The sequence below is a fragment of the Cimex lectularius genome, unplaced genomic scaffold, assembly GCF_000648675.2.
Source record: "Cimex lectularius strain Harlan isolate CLEC.00 unplaced genomic scaffold, Clec_2.1 scaffold94, whole genome shotgun sequence".
NCBI lineage: Eukaryota > Metazoa > Arthropoda > Insecta > Hemiptera > Cimicidae > Cimex > Cimex lectularius.
In genome coordinates, this window is record NW_019392668.1 from 1007628 (window position 1) to 1030461 (window position 22834).

Sequence of the window (22834 nt, forward strand, 5' to 3'; positions counted from 1 at the left end):
CTCCATTTTCTTTCCCTAACCATGTAATGATATGAAGAAACAGGTAATCTTCATGATAGAACCCTAAGGGCAGAAGTGTATGGTTGTCTTACATTAAAAGTTTTAAATGGAATTTATATTATCGTATGTTTGAGTATAAGTTGACTTTCAAACTGACCTAGTAATTTTTCAGTACTACTCATAATAAATAGATGTACGGATGTACATGGAATTTCAATGGTTACCTAAAGGGGGGAAACATTTTAGAAACTGGAAAGACAAGAAAAGACGGCTTCGGTTCTTTTAAGCCTGTTTTAAGTTTATAGTTTTTGTTTTGGTAACGTAAAAGTGATCGGAGAAGACCTCTTTCACTTGCCAATTTCACAATTTAAAATTAGTAAGGCTAGAGGAAGGTTTACCGTAAATGACAAGCGATAAAGAATATTCTTGAGCGTATCATCAAGAGTGAGGCTTTTGAATTTANTCTCTCTCTCTCTCTCTCTCTCTCTCTCTCTCTCTCTCTCTCTCTCTCTCTCTCTCTCTCTCTCTCTCTCTCTCTCTCTCTCTCTCTCTCTCTCTCTCTCTCTCTCTCTCTCTCTCTCTCTCTCTCTCTCTCTCTCTCTCTCTCTCTCTCTCTCTCTCTCTCTCTCTCTCTCTCTCTCTCTCTCTCTCTCTCTCTCTCTCTCTCTCTCTCTCTCTCTCTCTCTCTCTCTCTCTCTCTCTCTCTCTCTCTCTCTCTCTCTCTCTCTCTCTCTCTCTCTCTCTCTCTCTCTCTCTCTCTCTCTCTCTCTCTCTCTCTCTCTCTCTCTCTCTCTCTCTCTCTCTCTCTCTCTCTCTCTCTCTCTCTCTCTCTCTCTCTCTCTCTCTCTCTCTCTCTCTCTCTCTCTCTCTCTCTCTCTCTCTCTCTCTCTCTCGTTTTCGTTCGCTCGCTCGCTCTATCTCTCTCTCTCTCTCTCTCTCTCTCTCTCTCTCTCTCTCTCTCTCTCGTTTTCGTTCGCTCGCTCGCTCTATCTATCTATCTATCTCTATCTGTACCTATTTATCTATCTATCTACCTATCTCTCTCTCTCTCTCACTCACTCTCTCTCACTCTCTCTCACTCTCTCTCACTCTCTCTCTCTCTCTCTCTCTCTCCCTCCCTAGAGTATTTTTTGGATTATTATTTGGTATTACTTTTCAATAAAATAATCATTTTTATACAATTTGACCGGGACCGTGACGGCGAGGAGGGGACACTCCCTCTCCCAACAAGGTGATAACAGGTATCGCCGCGTGGAAGAAAGTCAGTTGGACTGGAGATGAGCGGCCGGTTCGACGTGAGCAAAGGTGTCAGCAGGAGCCCCGGGGGCGGCTACGAAAACCCGGGCCTCACTCTTGACGGCGAATATCGGGCGAATGAAGGGGACGAAGGGGTGAAGGGAAAAGGGCCGACAAGGGAGAGGAACTCTTTTTGCACCCTCACCCTCGAAGCGCTACCACGTCTCGACTCGTACAGCAACATCAAAGGGTGCAACAAAAGGCCATCCCTCGGAGAACTTCACGGAGAACCGACATTCATCAAAACGGTAATTATTACAAAAAAATGCTACTACTATCATGTACGGCTAATTAAGGACCTTAAGATCAAGGATGAGATTCCGGCAGGACACTTTATTTCCTTAAATAACTAGGAAGATATATAAAAAATCATGGTATTGTGAAATTTTCTCTTGAGGTATGTGATTAACAAGTATTTTGGTCATTTTCAATCATACTTGTGTCAATTCTATTCGGAAATGATCAAACTTTGTTAAATATGAAGCTGGAAGATTTTTTTTCTCGCCTGCATCTTGAAGCTTTTTAAATTTTTGACAGTAAAACCTTTACTTTGTACTCTGTATTAGTTTCCATCAAAATCTAAATCGCAACTGCTTGGTGTTTCTTTAGGTCTTGGTAGTTTTATTTAATTACCTCTAAACTATTTTAAAAATATAATCATTGTTCATATTTTTAGTATTGTTTTTAGTTTATTCATAGTTTTTACCAAAAAACCCTATTTTTTCTATCATATTCTACTTCATTGAGTCAATGAAGATTACCCAAAAGAACGAATATGTTCATTCAATTTCTAAACGCACAATGAAAAACTATTTACTATTGATTACAAGTTGACGTTTCGTATTTTAAAAAAACGCAATTTTTCAAAATTGGTTCGACCAAATCGCTTATTTGCGCTTTCTTCTTGTTCTGACAATCTTTGGGTTAAAGGAAGCTTAGAAATAAACGTCTAGTCAATCTAATTGAACTGTTTGTTAAAAACGTTTATTTAAAATCAATTTACAATATTGACAAGTATTTCAAATATTTTCCCAACAGTATTGTTCTGTAAACAGATCGGTGCAAATAACACATCGTTTACCTCTGACGATTTGTAGTGCTGATAATTAACAGACTTGCATAAATTTACGATATATCGCTTAATACATAAAATACTGAATACATGGCTGGGCAGTGTTTTTTCTTTATTGAGTGTTCAACTTGAATTATTTCTTATTCTTTAAAAGTCTTAATTATTAAAAATTACACTAAAGTTAAAACCCAATCTAAATTTTTGATTAAAATATATGAAAAATGAACAAAGCCCAGTACGAGCGAGGTGATGCAATTGGTACACCATGAATCTTTATACAGATTTAATCTAAAGTCTAAATTTGACGACAGGAAGATAAAACATCGAGTGAACTCAAGTGAACATCGTTTCAAACTGTATCAATTTGCCATTTTTTTAATTTTATATTAAAAATCAAAGATAATATTTGACAGCAAACACTCAATCCCTTCGTTGATATTTTTGATATAGAATGGACACGTGTATCATCTCGTTCATTATAAATTCAATTTTTAATTATTTTCTACTTGAAATCATAAGTTCCAATATTGAAAATAAATGTTCTTAGAACCTGTTACGATCTTTTAAATATTAATGATAGTTTAAAAATCCTGATGAAGTTTATTCCTCTAAAGTTCGTCGAAGGATCTGAGACTTTCAATTTGCCTTTTTCACGTTTTGTTTCTTTAATGTAAAATTATAATATTGAAGGATGATGTTAATTATATCGGAGATAACTTCAATTTACCTCAAGGCAAAACGCAATTCGATAAACTGATGTGAAAGTACTTCAAAAATAGCTAAATAGGTCGTACATTTGTTCGATTTAATTGTTCAAAGATAAGGATTATAAGTTCATATATATGCATATAGCTTTACACTTTACAACGTTTGACCCTCGACAAACAAATAAATAATACAGTCATGAAAAAACTTATTTAGCGTTTTGAAATTCAGTTTTGTTCAATTTCTCTTGAACTTAAATTACCGATTTAACAAAGTGCCAACTATCTTTTTATATTTTTTTTTTTAAACAAGCGCAATTATTTGAGGCTCGATTTACACCTGAGACAAGTTTTTACAAAGAGCATTACAGTAGTGATCACTAGTACAAATCAGTAGTTTGGTTTCCGATTATTTTGGTCCAACCTCGCTGTTTTGAACTGCCTGGCGTATTTCGGCTTTTCGCCGTCTTCATTGAGTGTCATGAAGGTTTATAGCAGGGAGAATTATCATATGGCATACCAGAATGATCGGATACGTTCATCACCCCGAAGACCCCTTTGAAATAATTACAAAGTTTTAAACTATGTGATCGAATTGATTGAAACGTACTTTAAGTTTAAATCAACGTGTTATTTTTGAGTTTTTTTTTTAGGCAAAACTTAATCTTAACTTAACCTACTTGACGTTCACTTCTCTAGTTCTTTTGTTTTACTTTCAACCTACGTTTGAACTGGAGATGATATCTAGGAACTACCCGAGATCTAATTAATCATGTCTTCCTCAGAATGAATTTCCAGACCGATAAAATTTCAATCGTAGACAAAGCGTTTTGACCTTTCATTTATATAAAAACAGTACATAGAATAAAAATTTACAAACGCGTTATTTCATTATTCATAACCAAATGTTTACGGGTGCAAAGAATCCAGTGTAACAAGCAACAAGCTAATTAATAACATCTATAATTAAAAAATGTAATTAATTTTTTTCATGTATGGATAAATAATTAAGCATGTTCGTCCATGAACGGGTCTGCGAGAACGCGCGCCTTGAGCCAATTTTTTCGGTTTTTGACATTCAGCATAGTGGTTTTTCTCTTGCATGTTTGTATTTCAAAATAATCGAGTGGTCCGAACATAAATTGTAATAATTGCATTAAAATGTATCTGTTGAATTAAAGAATCACTTCTATCGTTTTATAATTGAAACACGAACTAGCAATAGGTTTTCGTTTATATATATCTTTATTTTTCCTTTTCTTTTTTGTTTTACATTATGAATCAATGATTATTGCGTAGGTTTTTTATAATTATTAAAGAATAAAAATAAAATATGATAATTTATAAAAATAATATATACGTTCTATCATGACTATGCCACAAAAGATGTGCCCAAACAGAGCATACAAATATAACGCCACTATTAATTTTTCCTTTTGAAAAACCTACGTATTAATATCTTTATTATTTTCGGTTCAATACATTCTATACACAGTTCAAAACGAATCGATGAGAGTATAAAAAAATTTAACTATACATTAGAATTTTTACTCATTACGGTCGTCCAGGTCCGCCTATACCTACTATATTGGTGTCAGACGCGTTTCGGCATTTCGCCATCTTCAGTGTGTCCGCCTCACCCTGCTTATATCCTTGATGACAAGCGCTGAAGGCAGCCGAAACGCATAACAGGCCAAATTTCAGGTTCGTAACAGACCACAAAGAGAACTCGCAATTTTCACAAAAAAATCACATAAATTATTCACTTTCACTACACTAGCAGTACACTATTCGAAAAAAAATATACAAAAACCGTGCAAATTAACGTGCAACCTTTAAAAAAGTAGATAAAATAATAAAACTTGATTTATCAATTTAAAATCTTATATCATTTTAAAGGTGCAATTGTAAGGTGCCACTTTGTGAATTTAAGTTTATTAAACAAGAAAACAAACTTTAGAAGACAAAAATAGTTTACTAAACTATTAATATAATTATGTCCTTAAAGAGTAAACTTTATTATTTACTATTGTAAGCTTGCTAAATATAAGTTGTTACCTAAAAAAAGGTTCTTATTAATATTAAATTTAAACGAATGTTACAACTCCATACTTGCTACGTTTATGTTCATGCAAAATTCTAAACTAATCTACAATTTAAAACAAAAGGGAAAAGAAATTTCCGCATGTTAACGGTACTTATCTTTGAAAGTGATGTCATTGACAGTTATCGTATGTTACATTTTCGTGTTGTGTTATTTACTGCAAAACTGTCTCCGTTTTTACACACATAATTCGTAATTTGTGTTTTTTTCCGTAATTCCAAAACATCTTTCATCCTATCTGAATAATCTACTAGGATTGAACTCCTAAGTGATATATAAAATAGACAAATTAACTTTTTACTAGTTGAGTTTTAAACGATAAGTTAGTTTTAAGCAATACTGTATGTTGTTTGTTCAGTTCTGATCATTTTGGTCTGCGTACCAACGCTGGGTCTGAGCGGCTGCCTCTCCCTGCTTATAACCTTTACGCTTCGCACTGACCAAATGGATTAATCTATCCGCCGACCTGAAGGAAAATCTGACAAATTTAAATTTAAAGATGAAAGGTCACTGTTTAGACCAAAAGATAGGAAAGGGATATCGCCTAGCATACCTCTAGGAAATCTCACGATAAATCAATTTATCTAACAAAACTCTTTACCCAAAGAAATGAATTTTCATTCAAACTTGGAATAAAGTTAAAAGCTAGAGCAAAAAAATTACCTTTGCTAATCTGAGTATCTGAAGTGTGTTCAAAACTACCACAGACTTTGAAATATTATATTATTTAATTAAATCAACTGCAAGCACGGGAAATATTGACTTGTCTTTACACAGCAAAGAGAATAAGAAAAATAAACAATTAATTGTTCGTTTTGGTACAAAAATGTTATAAATTTATATGCCAATAAGTTTAAAAAAATTCGGAACTTTCATGTGGAATAATTTTTGAATTTTACTTAGTCTAGACAGGACCGAGTGACTCGAGGATTTGATTGAACATCCTGGCAATAAAAATCAAATGTTAATACGAAGAATAGTTTAGGGATGATCAGGTCAACAGAATACGACAGAATAATCAAATATATGGACGTACCATTAGAGAAAAATCAGGAACACAGTCGAAAACAAACTTATCCGAACAATAAGCAGTAAATGACAACACTGGACAACAGGACAAACTTACGAGGAAATCGCACAGACTCACACATAAGCTAAGTCGAATAAACATGAAGAAAAATGTCTAGATTTTGACTAAAAAATTCAGATTATTTATAAATCAATAAACGTATTAAATAAAGTAAATGGAATCATATGCCTAAATTTTTAATTAGTCCAAGTTTAAAGTTAGACGTATTAATAATTAAAATTTTTTTAAAGTTTACAAAGAAAAAAATTATTGGGTAGTTTGAACGTTCTGTGTAAATATTTTGCAATGTATTATTTTACTGTTTGCACTCATTCTAATTTTAAACACAGGAAATTTTACTTTCACTTTAAAATTCGCTACACCTTCATTACCTTATAAAATCTCACATGAGAGACTCCATGGGCGACGTACAATTCTTTCAAAAATTTACGTTTGCGAATTTTTCTTTACACAGGAATGATTTTTATTGTAGCCAATTCGAGCGATATATTGGTAATGAAATTTGTTTTCAAAACAAATACCCTAGCGACAAATAACGTCTTCTAGCCTGTTTGTCTGACTTATAAAAACTTAAATTATTTAATATCCATAGCTCTGTGATAGTTTTACCGACTGGAGGTGAATGATATCCCAAGCTGAAGTAACTTAACAATAAAAATTTTGTGATTTTTTTCGGTGTTCTGGGTATTTTAAATTGTCATGTTGAATGTATATATAATATTATATTATTATCAGAATAATTCTTTAATTTTAAGAATAATTGCAACTATAATTTGACTTATTTGACCTACAATTGAATCATCCTTATCGGATTAAATGAAAACAAAAGATCAGATGGAACGTATGTGTAGTTTATTTAAAATTATAAATTTAATATAATTATAAAATTTAATTGTCCTACAATTAAAATTCTTTGTGCCGGAATTAATCAAATTACTTTTATAACGCATTGAGGGACGAAAACAACGCAAGGAGTAAGATCAATTAAAAAGTGTATTTATACGATTTAATTAAATGTATGCATTTTAAATTATTAATTTGTTTAAATTTTAATTGCAATAAAAGTCCGGGCTTAAATACGATAATCAATAATAAACCCTTTTTAGTAGTTCAGCCACGTCTCATTAAAATGAAAGGATGATTAAGTACCCAATTTCATTTTTAATCATTCTATATGTTATTGTCTGTACTGCCATCCATATGGATGCCAAACATTAATTTTTCTTTTAATGTCCATGGAAATTTTTTTAAGTAGCTCGCTTTCAAATAAAAGAATCGTGAGATTTGATCTTTAGGAGAGCGGGGTGATGACCTGTAGTTTGGTCGTTTTCATTTTGGTTTGTCAGACGCGTTTCGGTGTCTCGCCATTTTCAGACGTGGGTCTTGGTCACCTGCTTCTCTGCTTATATCCTCGATAAAAAGCGTTTGTCAGACCAAAACAGCTAGAATAGGTATACCAAACCAGAAACGATCATCTACAATTAGGACATTGCGAGATTTCCTGCCAAAAGAAAAGTTCAAACCAGTCCAAATGGTTTAAAAATGTATTAAAAACAGCCAATGTAAATATAAAACAAAAGGACAAGATTGTTGGGTTACATTATAATCAATGCATATTGTAAAATTTCCTATTGATTACGGAAATTCCTATAGGATTACGGTGTGATGAACCTGCAATTTGGTCGCTTCCGATTATTTTAATCCTTCAATAAATTTCATACATTTCTACAATTCACGTTCAGAATCTTGTTTGTTTCTCACCTGATGATGAGAGAGTATTTAATACTCGAAATCCGGATAGCTGCCTAAAACTTCTGTGAGTAGAACTATCTTTTTCAAAAAAAGAAAATGGCAGTGTTATTGGACTGATTTATGATATGATCTTTTTGAAGAGTTGACATATACCGGATCAAAGCTAATTCATACAGTTTAATCGCTTCCGATTACATATTTTGATCTGCTCGTCAGTGCCGCCAATGAAGCTGCCTTTCCCTGCTTATATCCTTGTCAAGCGGTAAAGATGCCGAATTGCTAAATGCAATTGTTCGAAAACGACCAAATGACAAGCACCAATTTTATTTGTTATTAATAAGAAAAGAACAAGATGATTATGTTAAAGTGAAATTAATGATATTTATTGTTGGGATTTCCTCTTGGAGTCTGTGGTGTGAACCTGTAGTTTGGTCGTTTCGTATTATTTTGGTCTGTCAGATGTATTTCAGCATCTTCAGTGCTCGTCATTCAAGAAATAATATGATAAAATAATGGCAAACAATAAATAATATAAAATATACAAAGGATAGCTGTCGTTAAAGTTTTTACAAGATCCACCTGAAATATAAAGAAATTGTACGCTTTCTTGTTTGAGTTTGGTCGTTCCTCCCAGATTCGCATATGCTTATTTTTGGCAGAAGTTTGGGACCAATTGCTTCAAATTATCATATATGTAGCCAATTGTTAAATTTTGTTAAAAAATTAATTTTATTGTATGGTAACATAATTTATAATTATCTTAATGAATTTGAACTTGCAAGCAACGTAAATTGCATAGAGGAATGTTATATCCTGATTGTTGCCTTGGTGATTGTATACTAGGTCCTCGTTAACCCAGTTTTTTTATCTTAAATTTACATTATATTTCCTTTTATTCATTTTATCTTTTTTAGGCACCTAATAAATCGTGCATAGGTGCAAAACAAAACTTGAAATATGTGTATATAAGTTTGATATGCAGATAGAAGAAAATGCTCCGAGGTGTTTCCTACTATCAGCGGTGATGGTACGAATCCCTCCGCGGATAATGAGAGTCTACTGTACTTATCCGTCAAATATGATGTCAACTTATACACATGTACTTAAATTGTGTTTGTTCTTGATTTTTGCGGGGGTGATGAACCTGTTTTTTGGTTTGCCTATCCTCGCTGCTTTGCTGTCATGTTTCAGACGTTTTAAATTAGAACCTATTACTGATGAAGGCGAAATGCCGAAAGCAGCGAGGATAGGCTGACCGAGACCATCGGAAACGGCAAAACTACAAGTTCATCTGGATGAAATTTAGATCCTGATTAACACTGTTTGTTGATGCCAAACTGTTTTTTTCCTCGTTTTTATTCATCGTTCAAACGGATTTGTTCATGAGAGAGAGAAAATTACTGATAAACTGCCGTTTGTACCTTGGTCAAGTCAGCAACCAGACTGGTTCTCTCATATTCGTATGACTCCTGTGGTATAGATAGGTTTTTATGGAATTATGCCAATGTTTAAAGGACTCAGTTCCAAGCCAATAAGGATTTAAATTCGCAAACCTTGAAATAGATTAAGAACGGGTCGATTAGCACGTTTTCCTTTTATGGCCATTTATGATTTACCATGAAAAAGTCGTCCGATCCTAAACTGCAGAAAATTAGCAAAACAGCTGTTGTCTGTCAGATGAGGACGTTAAGTCTCAATTTTAAAGATCGCGTAGTTAAGAATGGAAAATAAATCGTTATTTATTAACAAGAACCGTGAGACAAAAGGAAGCTGGCGTGACACCAAGGGTGTTTGTACAATTTTGAAAAGAAAAGGAATAACAAAAGCCTCAATAAGTCCAAAACTTTGCCGACTGATAAAATGACCATTTACGATTGGAAAGAATTACAACGGGCCAAATTATGTAATATGTATAAGCTTGTGCCCACGGAATGTAAATGAATCGGCGGGATTAGTCAGCGTACAAATAAAAGAGACAAATCTGGTTTTGGTTTATCTCCTGAAATATCCGGATGGCTCCAGTCGTGACCGGATTTCAGTATGGTCCTTCATCCCTGAAATCGAAACGATGCTTTCATCTTGACTTTTATTATAGAAATAAAATAACAATAAAGACTAATTTCCGAAATTCATTTAAGACAAACAAGCAAGAAATTTATCAGAAACAGTTCGAAAAATGGATCTGGCGCGAACGCGAGCTCTTCCTCAAAATGAATGACATTGAGAACGTCTTGAGCGTCACACTCGACTAAAACTAAAATTAAAAGCTTATTAACTGAATATTTAGTGACAATAAGAAATACAATGGAGCGCTTATATCACGTGAAAAAAAGCTGCTTCTTTTTATCCTGTCGTTATCTGCAAGGAGACCAGGAAAGTGAACGTGCTTGCCACATACAATAGTAATAAAATGTTATTTTTCTTTTAAAAAAAACATTTACATGTGATTTTTTAATTTTTTAAAAATATTTTTTACAAATAAAAAAGATAATATGTAGTTGCTGACTGACGATGGGTATAAATTCCCGAACGTTCAAGATTTTATTTCGTAAAAATAAAACAAAAATCTTTTATAAAAAACCGCATTTAAATGATTTTTAAGAAAAACCACATTTTATAATATTATAAAAAGACAATATGTCTTTAATAAATCCATGTTTAAATACTGTACAATAATAATAACTGCCCTATAATTTTATATATATATATATATAATTTTTTGTATTATAATAAGTATTTTTTTATTTTGATTTTATAATATTTTGTCAATATACAACTCCTCGACTCTGCTTATAAACTATTGTTCCGAAATATGGTCATTTCTGATCATTTTGGTATGCCTATCCTCACTGGTTTTGGCACATCGCCATCTTCAGTGCATCAAGGTATAGCAGGGAGAGGTAAGCATACAGGCCCTGCAGGCAGCATTGAAGCTAGTGAAATAAAATCTATTTTCCCCCTGAAATATCTTTTCATCTGCTTTATTTCAACAGTTTAACAACCAAAGTACACGTTTATCTCCACACAGTGAAAAAATCACACATATTTTTTTTTAATTTTTGGGTCAAATCTCTCGCCCATTAAATTGCTTTAATAATTTATAATAATTTGTCGACTTTGATCAATTGAGAGTATCAGTGTGGTCCATCCAATGGCAGACCCGACCAACAGCACCAAGAAAAAAATATAGTATATTCTTCTAAGTCAAATTATCCTTCACAGGAAGAAGAACCAGTGAAAAAAAAGAAAGAAATCAAAATTGGTGAAGGGCACGGAGTCAAGTTAGGGTGGATTGTCGGTGTGCTCATACCATGCCTACTAAACATATGGGGTGTTATGCTTTTCCTGAGGTTGTCCTGGGTTGTCTCACAATCCGGGATAGGCCAGTCACTCGTCATCATAGGGATATCCGCTACAGTCTGCATCATCACAACTCTGTCACTTTCTGCTATAAGCACTAATGGAGAAGTCAAAGGAGGTATGCATTTTCATATTACATTGATTCATATAAATAAAACATTTAAATACACATGCCATTTCTACTTAAATCTGCATTCTTTAGTTGAGCTACTTTTGCATATGATAAATTGAACCCCATTGCATTTATTTTAATCATTTTTATTGTTTTAAAGTTACATTGTGTTTAATCTATTACAATATTTTCACAATTTATTGTGTTGTGTAGTGCCATGTGAACAGAAAATTGTGTGCTGTATTAAGTTTCTTTTTTTTCTATTAAATTTGCTTTAAAGAGTCTTGGCATTCATATAATGACATATTACATTCAAACATGAAAATATAAATTTATTTAATTAGAATTCTAGTAGACCTCAGATTTTTAAAGAATGACATCTCAATCTGAACAATGTTCAGGTTATTTCTTAGACACCTAAATAATTTAATTTTAGAAAATTGAAAGATTTAAATTAAAAGTGCAATTAATGTGATATAAAATTACAGGAGGTATTTATTACATCATTTCAAGATCACTTGGTCCTGAATTCGGGGCCTCTGTGGGTCTCATCCTTGCTTTTGCCAATGCTGTCGCTGCCTCGATGAACACAATCGGTTTCTGCAGCTCTTTGAACAGTCTCCTGAAAGAGAACGGACTCAAGATAATTGACAACGCTGTCAATGATATAAGGATAGTCGGTATTGTCGCTCTATTCTTCATGGTCATTATCTGTGCCGTTGGAATGGAATGGGAGACAAAGGTGACAATAAAAGACTGCATCAGTCCTCCAATGACAGCACATCGCTAATAAAACAAAATTTGATTTTTCAGGCGCAAAACTTCTTGGTCGTCATCATTTTTGCAGCTATTGCTAATTTTTTGATCGGATCTCTAATTGGACCAAGGACAGATGAGGCTCAAGCCCAAGGCTTTCATGGATTTAGCCGTAAGTCTTTTTGTTCAAATTGTATAGGGTGATGCATACTTAATATCTTATAAAATTAATGTAACATAATTAAGGACATTGCATCAAATATAATATATGTATAATAAATTCTACTTTCAAATATTTACAACAGATTAAAAAAAAACATTAATTTTTTATTTTCCTTTCTATTTGTGAAAGTTTAAATTAAATGCTTCATTTTCAGTTGATGTTATGAAAGACAATTGGGGTTCAGACTACAGGTTCAGTGAAAACGTGAATCAAGATTTTTTCTCAGTTTTCTCTATCTTTTTCCCCTCTGTAACAGGCATACAGGCTGGAGCTAATATATCCGGTGACTTGAAAGTAAGTACCAATAATTATAACATTGGAGGGTGATTAGTAATTCTTTTCTTTTAGGACCCTGCTGAAGCGATTCCAAAAGGCACACTACTTTCACTCGCCATCTCAATGTTTTCCTATGCGCTTTTTGTTGTCTTTGCCGGTGGTGCTGCATTAAGGGATGCCAGTGGAAATGTCACAGATTTAGCACTGGGCAATTTTCCTTGTGCTAGCGACCACTCCTGTCAATTCGGTCTACACAACGACTACAGTGTATGTGGATATTTTATTTGTTTTTAAATAGCAACATTTATTTAAATTGTGTTAATTTTAGATCATGCAACTTATGTCGGTCTGGGGATGGCTTATTTACGCAGGCTGCTTTGCTGCTACCATTTCAACAGCACTTACAAATCTACTTTCAGTACCAAGGCTTTTACAGGCACTGGGCATTGATCACATATACCCTGGGCTGATATTCTTCTCAAAAGGCTATGGGAAAGCAGGAGAACCTTATCGAGGATATGTGCTTACTTTCTTCATATCTTCTGCATTTGTTGTTATTGGTGAGTAAAATTAATTTTCCTACTTTATAAATTTACAGTTTTCGAATAGCTATAATGTAAGAAAACTTAGAAACTGTCATAGTTAAGCAATGGAGAATCCAACTCTCATAATGTGGGTTTTAGTCCTTAGAATTTCATTTCATGACAATTTAAAAAGAAAATATTGTAAAAAGAACTTCTCTCTAACAATTTTTAATTTTTTTCAAATATCCTAGACAGATTGACACACGTTTGCTTGAAAATCGCAAAGCAGCTCTTGTGCTCAAAACTAAATACTACAATTAATTAAGGTTTTCAGTTGATATAAAAAAGTCAATGGCACGAGCGGGATTCGAACCCATGATCTTCGGCTTGATACGCTGCTGCTCTACCACTTGAGCTATCGTGACCTTGATCCACTCGGACACCAACCTCCCATCTCAACCACACCTTTTGAATTTTCCCTCCTTTTTGCCATTTTTCAATTAACTAAATACTACAATTAAATTAAATTATATTAAAGATAATTAATCAATCTCACTTGATCAATGAGATCAATCACTTGCCAAAATGAGAGTGCATAATAAATAGTTGGATAATTCGTGTGTCCAATTCACTACACATGATATTAGTTTACGGCTAACTTAGTCAGCACACAACCAGAAACAGAAAGCTTAATAAAAATAATAAAAATTTATATATAATATATTATTTTAAATTTATATATATAATATATTATAATAATAAATTCACAAAATTATTTATTCCTTTATTAATTATTACAAATACTTTATTCTAAACCCATAATGAGAAAATAGAAACTACAATGCAACAATCTCAAAGAATAGTAAACAGTAGAGCATAAAGGGTATTTAAAAAAGGAGATTAATTTAAAAAAAATATTTTTACTAATACTATTTTCAATTCAACAAAATTATTATTTTAATTAGTTGACTGCTAGTAGGCTTAATCTTTTATTGATTTGTCTATTTAATTTATTAACTAACAATAACAGTTTTTAAACAATATTGGAAAATGTATTCCTTCAGTTTCTGTTAAAAATTAAAAAATACGTTTTTATTATATTCATATTATTTTCAACAACCTAATCAATTTGTATTATTTTATTTTTGTTTCAGCCGATCTTAATATAATAGCAACACTCATTTCCAATTTCTATTTGGCATCTTACGCCCTGATTAATTTCTGTACGTTCCACGCTGCACTTATTAAACCTTTAGGCTGGAGGCCGACTTTTAAGGTAACAACATCTATAAAATTAAAAGTATCAAGTTTTTAAAATTAAATTATTTTGTTTCAGTTCTACAATATGTGGCTATCGCTTTTAGGTTTCTTCATGTGTGTGTTGATTATGTTTCTCATTGATTGGCGTACTTCACTTGTGACTTTTGCTGTATTTTTTGTCCTTTATGTCATAGTAGTTTACAGAAAACCAGGTATATTTAAATTACTGTACTTCAATTTTTTTAAAAATATATTTATACATTGTGCACTTTTTACAGATGCAAACTGGGGTTCATCTACACAAGCGCAGACCTATAAGACAGCCCTGCTCACCGTTCAGAAGCTTGCGACGAGTAACGAGCATGTTAAGAATTACCAGCCTCAAGTCCTTGTTCTTTCAGGCCCACCGCAAAACAGGCCTGCGCTTATCGATTTGGCGAATTTGATCACAAAGCATAATTCATTGCTTGTCTGTGCGGAAATTACCAGAGTATGCATTTTCTAACTAAACGTTGTAATTTTGTTTTACACCATGTATTTGGAATTTCAGGAAAAACTTTACTACAAAGCACGCATAGCTAAAATTCAAGCTGGATACGATTGGTTGGCTGTTAAAAAAATTAAAGGATTTTTTGTTGTGACCGATGGTTTGCAAATGGAGCATGCTGCGAAGGCCATGATGCAAATTGCTGGTATTGGAAAGTTGAGGCCGAACGTGCTACTCATAGGATACAAATCTGATTGGCAAACCTGTAAGGATGAAGATCTAGAAATGTACTTCAACACAATGCAGTGCGTTTTTCTGTTTCTCTTGATATATTATTAATAATTATTTCAATAAAGTAAAATACACAATTTAAAAAAATCTTAAATAGTATAATGTTCTGAAGTTTTAAGTAAAATTTAAATTTTTATCTAATAGATTGTCATTTGATTTGTATTGATAGATATGTATAATTTAAATATCATTATTTTTTGTGTTTTTAGTGAGGCTTTTGCGAACAGAATGGCAGTGGCTATTTTGAGAATTCCCGACGGTTTGGATTATTCAGTGCAAACCAGCCCACAAGAGAATCAACTTGCGAATCAAATGTCTGCACTGGATGATCTCAGTAATTCCTACTTGGACTTGACAAGTGGAAGCTTCCAACTTAACAAAGCGGCAATGGAAGCGAGCAATGTTTTATCACAATCTTCGTTGACTATACCAGGTAAATAATTTTTCTCCGATTACTGTTTTAAAGTATTAATCCATTTTTAATTGATAGGAAGTAAGCCTGATACCGAACGACCGTCACTGCTGACAGAGCATATGAACAATGGCAATCCATCTGACATATTGAAAATACGAAAGAAGGCTACAGCAAAACAGCAGATACTTCATGAGTATGTCAATTTTATTTTTGTATTTTATATTATCAAATAACAAAAACCTTTCAATTATATATTCTGAGATCACATACAAAATAATTAAATAGTCCTAGCATTATTTGTAGTTTGGTAGACTCCGATCATTTTGGCCTGCCAGTGCATTTTGGTTTTTCGCCATCTCGGTTTCCCCCTGCCAATTTACTAAAATTTTGGTTCTGGAAAAGCGGCTATTAAACTTAACACCCTCCTGAGGCCCTACCTGTCTAACGGTGTGATTAAGGATGATAAGGCCACCATTTCAGTCCATGATTTGCCTCTCCCTGCTTATAACCCTAATTTAGTTCAGTTAGTTTGTTTCAAGAGAGCCAAACTACAGATTCATAGTGTGAAATAAGTACAACCAAAATTAATAAATTCAATGAGGAAGAAAACACTAGAAAATAAGTTTCTTTTTAATTGTACCACAACAAATCTGTCTTTCTTATCAAAAATTCCCCTCACTGATCTGTGCTAAATACTCTGCTATTTCACAAAATTTTCTGGTTGTATAATCATAACAAATCTATTAATTATTAGTAATATCAATCACTTATAAATAATTAATATTTACTATATTTATTAACTATTTAAACTTATTAAGTTTCAATCATTATGAAAAGACACTAAAAACATATTTTAATATCAAATGAATTGGTATTTTAGATTCCCAGGAGGGGAAAAACTTGAAAAAAATGCCTTAGACAATATGAGGATTTTTGACAAAAAGTACAAGGATGGATACGTTGATGTATGGTGGCTGTATGATGACGGCGGTAAGTGATTTAGTGGCCCAATGTAGCACCCAATTCAAGTAAACATTTAATCGATTTTCTTTAGGTCTCACAATATTGCTGCCTTATATTCTGCATACAAGGTCTGTGTTTGCAAACTGCAAGATGAGAATTTTTGCCCTGGCCAATCGTCATCATGATTTAAAAACTGAAGAAGCCAAGTATGATAAAGGTCGTTCATTAAAATGTCGATCAATATATAAAATAAATTTTAATTTTCAGTATGGCGAGGCTTTTGGCCAAATTCAGGATATCGTATGAAAGCCTGACTATGATAAATGACATTATGGAAGAGCCTGACAAGAAGACTATCAGCTTTTTCCATGACCTAATTGCAGGCTTTCGAACAAGAGATAATGGTAACAATACTGTCTTTTTATTTTAAATTAAATAAATAAACTGTATAATGTTTTTCCTAGGTTTTAAAGTCACTGACGAGGACCTGGTAACGCTTAGTGAAAAAACTGACAGGCAATTAAGATTAAGGGAACTGCTCCTTAAACATTCGAGAGAATCTACTCTTGTTGTTATGTAAGTAGTCAAAGAATGATAAAGTACGCCTCTCACTGTAGATTTTTGTCTTAGGTCGTTGCCCATGCCGAGGAAAGGGCTCGTTTCTGCGCCAATCTACATGGCCTGGTTGGAAGCTCTGACAAAAGATTTGCCACCTTTTCTTCTTATACGTGGGAATCAAGCGCCAGTTATCACATTCTACTCTTAGCCCAGTATTCAAATCTATCGACGTTATTTATTTAAACTTAATATTGTACAAAATGTTTCAACCACAGTTTTATGTGGAGTATTTTATGAAAAATTTCAAATTAGTTTTGTAAATAAAACTAATCCCTAACAAATGTTGAAATTGTTATCTTAGGTTACAAAAAAATAAATAAATAAAATAAAATAAAAAATAAAAAACTGATACCCAATTGAAAGTACTTTGGAAAATATAATTTCCATGAAATAGCAACCCCCATGTGTTACACACACCCTCTTTCTGATTTTTTTTTTTTTTTTTATTAAAAAAAGAATTAGAACAAATTAATTCTGATGCTTGCTCATTGATAAACTGTTGGTTTTACAAAGAAAAAAGTATTTTTATATTCCTCACACATATTAACTAAATTTGTACAAAAGGCTAAATATTTAATTATTTGTTATTCTTTCTTCTCAATCAAGACAATAAACAAAGAAGAACCCAAAATAGATGGTTGGTGCACCACTGTGAGTTATGATAATTTCAAAAAAGTCCAGAAAATAAATTGGTTTTATGTAATTAAAAAAAAATTATATAAAAAAACTTACTATTAAAGTTGAAATTAAGGGCAAAATTCCAATCCTTACCATTAAAAACATGATAAAAATGCATTATTGATCCAAAATCTTAACGAGTGACTGCAAAGAAAATGATGTAATCAACAAGAATAAATTATATTTAGGATTTTATAGATCTGCTTATTTTTCTTAGTAAGGAAATAAAGAAACTATACTGTTAAGCCTAAGAAAAAAATATATATTATAATGAAGAGTAGATAAGAGGTGGGAATAAATAAGGAGTGAAAACAGACAGGGAACTGGCCAATATAATTCCAAAAAACAGTTAAGAAATCTAAATTTACAAAATGATTTACATACAATCAGTTAATCAGGATTTCAAAATTTACAATAAATTAAAATTGATTACTGGACATTTTGGCCTGTAATATGTTAACGCTTCAGAGGGATCATTCTCACCTCAAAAATAGGTCGTGTGAGGTCACCAATGGACACTTACTTTTGACCAAAGCCTGCATATGTGTCTGACATGTAGAGAAAGGTCGGTTGATGTAACCCCACTTATTGAAGGGATGCCCATTCCTTTGGCTCCATATAGAGAGCGAAATGATGATATAAAAAGTGTGATTAAGCAGGGCAGCGAGCATTTGTCCCCTGTTCAATTCATGGAGTAAATAGGGTTGTTTTATTGTATACAGTACAGACCGTTTTGTGTCTTCGGAGTAAATGTATTTATTGTTGTGAATGTGTAGTCTGAGAGAGAAACAATATAGAGTACCCCAACAATCCAAGGTTAGTAATACAATAGTTGTAAAGATTGATGGAGGAATATCAAGTACTTTACTAATCTAACTGTACGAATGGTATATAAATAGGAAAAATGCATTTAAGAGTGAGTGAGAGTGTGAATGCGAGACAAAGTTGGGGCTGACATGACATTTAAACAGTGATCACAATTTTTAATATAGTTTGGCTTTTTCAGATCGTTATGTCTGGTTACCCTTGCTGTTTTGGACTGTCAGATGCATTGTGGATTCTAGTCATATTCACTGCTGGGCTGCCTTTCCTTACTTATATCCTTACTACCATGCCAAAACCAACGATCAAACTACAAGATCATCAAAAATAATTCCAAGGCTTCTAAACTCATTACATAATATTTACAAGAAATAACTACGAAAAAGCATATACCAACTTTATAATCCTAAAAGAAAAGAAAAAGGGAAAAGTAACAATTACAATGAGTATGAACTACAAAGGGCTTAAATTGTTGTTAACTAAAATGAAATATTTATAATTTATTACAGTACATACAATATAGTACGTAATAAGAAAAATGAATAGACTAGTAATATTATGTATGAACTATGAAAAAAAATCAATAAAAATTGTTTTTATTTCCATATTTAAAAAGCAAATGTTTTAATTTTTAAGATTAATCAATAATTATAATATTGAAATTGTAGTACAAAAAGCAATCGAATGATGTAGGAAAGATATTTGCTGAATATTACAATAAAATTTATACAATACAACCATTAGGTAAATGTAGGTGTCACACTTGATCGATACAATTTACTGCTAGATTTTGCTCTGACTTTTGGCATTTCCTGGCTCGTACGAGGCATACTAGGGACAGTATTAGGTCTGGCCACCGTATTCATATATTGCTCTACAAGCCTCTTAAGATAATTGTTCTCCTCGAGGTAATTGCTATAAAACGCTTCGAGGTTCGTCACTTCGACTTGCAATTCTCCGAATATCTTCCAGAAATGTGTCAACTCAATGAGAGGCACCTGAAAGCATAAATATAATTATTTATTCCTCAGGAGATAAATAATAAATCTTGAGCACTACCTCATCGCATTGTACAGCCGTAGAGGCCATTGGAACGTTGTGTTCATGACTATACATATATCTTTTACAAAGATCCAAATAATGATTTATAGAATCAACAACTTTTTCCAAGTCCTTAAAATACTAAAAGCATAAATTGTTATTTCATATTTTTCTATATAACATAAAGTAAAAATTTATTTTTACCACTTATTTATTTATATTTCTTTATTTTAAACTTTTACAAATATATCTTATTCAAGCAAAATAAACTGGTTTTAATATATTTATTTATGTATAAAATAAATTAGTTACATTTATTGTTGAATTACTGTGGATGGATAAATGGTTCAGCATGTTTTGAAATTCGTTCTCCTTCTTTCCAAACTCTTTTTTAATATTAATATATTCCATTTTAACTTCTTTTATCTCCAATTCAAGTCTCTTGATTTCTGACTGGTTTGTTTTTTCATTTGCTTCAATTTCCTTTTTAACTTTTGTTATCATTTTCTAAAAAAATATTAGATTAGACATTTATTGTAGTAGTTACAATAATACAGGTTACTTTGTGATCTTCAATTATTTTGCAGTTCTCTTTGTAATTGTTAATACTGATTTTATCATTTTCAAGAAGTTCATTGTAATGGGCTTTGAACGGTGCAAATTTCTTGTGGTATTCGCCTACAACATTTTGAACTTCTTTCTTCATGTCTTTCATTTGCAGTTTCCCTTGAATTTCAAATTCTCTCGTTTCACTCATCAACTAAAATATCAAGTCATTTTAAATATTCTTATATTAATTATTTACAATTTTTTTAAATATATTACTTGGTGCATTATGTCATTTTTGTAATTGAGAGATTTTTTCTTCAAATTTTTATTTTTCTCGTTGTTGCACACTTCTTCCCAGTGTATCATCGTCTGTAGTTTATCTTTGTCTTCATCAAAAGTACTTTCAAGTCTGTCCCTTTCTGAAGTAGCCTGAGCCATCTTTTGTATGTGCGAATTGCTGTAGTTCAAAGAAATCGTCTCCATTCTTCCCATGCGTATTCCTGGGGATGGAGTTTACATTAACGTATTTATTAATTCTTTTAATTAAATAATCTTTTTATGTAAGGTTTTTGGTTGAAATTAAAAAGTTAGTGCCACAAGCGGGATTCGAACCCACGACCTTCGACAGCTCTACCGTTTGTGGCACTAACTTTTTCATTTCAACCAAAAACCTTACCTCAAAAGATTAATTAATTGAAAGAAGTAATTTGGTCAGTAGACCACTATATATAATATACTTATTAATTTTTAATTATATATTTCAAACTTCAGGTGTAGCAGTGCTGGTGGCCACAACAGTTAAGGCATTGACATGGCAACTCGTATATATATTTGAACCTTTTTTTAAAATTAATTAAGGTTTTCAGTTGAGATAAACCTTTTTTTAAATTTCAATTAACTATTAATTGCAAATTATCTGCTCAAAGAAAACAAACAAGTACAAAGCTGCTTTTATGCAATAAAACTTTCTAAATTTGTCTCAGGTAGTAATCTTTTTAATATTTATAATAGAGCTCGTATATTCACCTAAAATTTTATCAATCGCTATCAAATGTGTTTTCACAGCGAGGTTATGAAGTTTTATTGAGCTGTCCAAGTCTGTAATAAGATTTTCAATGATCTTATTCTTAGTTTTCAATGCAATCTCGAATACTTGTCTCAATGTCTGAAATAGAAAATTAAAAAATTAAAACTGATTTAGTTTGACAAATTTAATTCACCTCAGTAGCATCGTGTAGTTCTTTATTTTTGATTTGCCTTAATGTCTGTCGCCACTGCTGGTTTATCTTTGCTGTATTCAGCCTTGTAAATGCTTCTTCACGTTTCAATTTATTCTAAATATTTTTGAAAAAATTATGCATAAAACAAAAAATTGTATTTGGAAATAGTAAAGTCTAGTCTAGTAATAAAACAACCGACTTTCATGTAAGAAGAAATAATGTGTTCTTTTCTTCTTTTTGCCTCTTCTTCGACAGCTGCACGGTGTTGAAGATATCTCAACTTTTCTTCCTCGGACATCCGAGCAAGTTTATTTACTTTTCCTTTTTTCTTCGGTGCCATGTTTTATCTGAAAATTGGAAAAAATATGTGATACTGAAAACAAGACTCAACGTACACTTCTTTCGAACTATGGCAACCAGTAAACTCTAGGGTTAAATCAATATTATTACATTTTGTCAGTTCAATAGCCACTGACCGTTATAACAAATAATCTTATTTTATAATTAATTCTAACAAGAAACAAAAATAAAACTTATTTCAGTGTTGTCACAATTGCATAATTAAATGTCATCATTGTAAGATCATAGTCACGACAAACAAGAACTACAACAAATTAAAATTGCTTCCAAATTTGATCTTTTATAATAAACAAATATCAAATTCTGTATAAATTTATGTATGTCTGGATTTAAACACTCACATTAAATGTATACATACTTACTTTATCCTGCAATCGGAATTTTTTTTTTTTTTTGCTAGTTATGTAACAAAATTCATGGGATCTGCAGGGTGATGAGCATATTGGCACATGCCACCTTCAGTATGATAAAGCTGTTATGTCAAGGGTATAAGCATGGAGATATAGGCACAGACCCAGCACGGTTGTTGTTTATGTGCCTCAAACATACCACATATCATCATATATGAATTCTAATAACTGATTTACATATGCTCAAATCTGCGCAAGTATGTACATATTGCACATATGTAGAGAGTTGAACATATAACTTCTTGCGGTCGACTAGCAATTCCAGCTTATGTAAGTTACAGTAAATTACTGACAGACCTCGGCAATCTTCCTGCCTGGGAGAGGGCAGTACAGGGTCAAACCAGTCTTTATCCATCCAGCCACTAAGGTTGTGCTCCAGGAACAATCAACAACTAGGTCATTTCAGCCCCCAAGCGTATTCTCACTTTCTCATAAATTCATTTTCTTATTT

General features: G+C 32.4%; 2 protein-coding genes across 3 annotated transcripts; one reads left to right on the plus strand and one right to left on the minus strand.

Moving 5' to 3' along the window:
* The first annotated feature begins 1243 nt into the window (after window positions 1-1243).
* On the plus strand, window positions 1244-17747 carry LOC106670273 (bumetanide-sensitive sodium-(potassium)-chloride cotransporter). Its single transcript, XM_014400456.2, has 18 exons — window positions 1244-1544; window positions 11241-11496; window positions 11979-12232; window positions 12304-12418; window positions 12624-12763; window positions 12818-13012; window positions 13074-13305; window positions 14424-14545; window positions 14606-14741; window positions 14808-15019; window positions 15080-15321; window positions 15517-15740; window positions 15798-15915; window positions 16603-16712; window positions 16777-16891; window positions 16953-17089; window positions 17150-17261; window positions 17316-17747. Exons 1-18 carry the CDS (start codon window positions 1278-1280, stop codon window positions 17449-17451), a joined length of 3123 nt encoding a protein of 1040 aa, XP_014255942.1. The 5' UTR covers window positions 1244-1277; the 3' UTR covers window positions 17452-17747.
* LOC106670232 (coiled-coil domain-containing protein 65) lies at window positions 17732-22801 on the minus strand. 2 transcript variants are annotated; one of them, XM_024225211.1, is made up of 9 exons: window positions 22561-22801; window positions 21813-21960; window positions 21614-21727; window positions 21420-21558; window positions 20670-20893; window positions 20407-20604; window positions 20157-20351; window positions 19863-19985; window positions 17732-19801 (listed from the first exon to the last, which is right to left on the minus strand). In XM_024225211.1, exons 2-9 carry the CDS (start codon window positions 21951-21953, stop codon window positions 19544-19546), a joined length of 1392 nt encoding a protein of 463 aa, XP_024080979.1. In that variant the 5' UTR covers window positions 21954-21960; window positions 22561-22801; the 3' UTR covers window positions 17732-19543. The 2 variants fall into 2 exon arrangements, with proteins under 2 accessions (XP_024080979.1, XP_014255856.1); XM_014400370.2 differs by lacking the exon at window positions 22561-22801 and having other exon boundaries at window positions 21813-22014.
* Between the last annotated feature and the right edge of the window lie 33 nt (window positions 22802-22834).

Coding starts and splice junctions, on each gene's coding strand:
- LOC106670273 (XM_014400456.2), top strand. CDS start 1,278: ATGAGCGGCCGGTTCGACGTGAGCAAAGGTGTCAGCAGGAGCCCCGGG. Junction 15,916..16,602: donor AAACAGCAGATACTTCATGA/GTATGTCAATTT, acceptor TTGGTATTTTAG/ATTCCCAGGAGGGGAAAAAC. Junction 17,262..17,315: donor GAATCTACTCTTGTTGTTAT/GTAAGTAGTCAA, acceptor TTTTTGTCTTAG/GTCGTTGCCCATGCCGAGGA.
- LOC106670232 (XM_024225211.1), bottom strand. CDS start 21,953: ATGGCACCGAAGAAAAAAGGAAAAGTAAATAAACTTGCTCGGATGTCC. Junction 21,728..21,812: donor TTATTTCTTCTTACATGAAA/GTCGGTTGTTTT, acceptor AAAAATATTTAG/AATAAATTGAAACGTGAAGA. Junction 19,802..19,862: donor CGGCTGTACAATGCGATGAG/GTAGTGCTCAAG, acceptor TTATGCTTTCAG/GTGCCTCTCATTGAGTTGAC.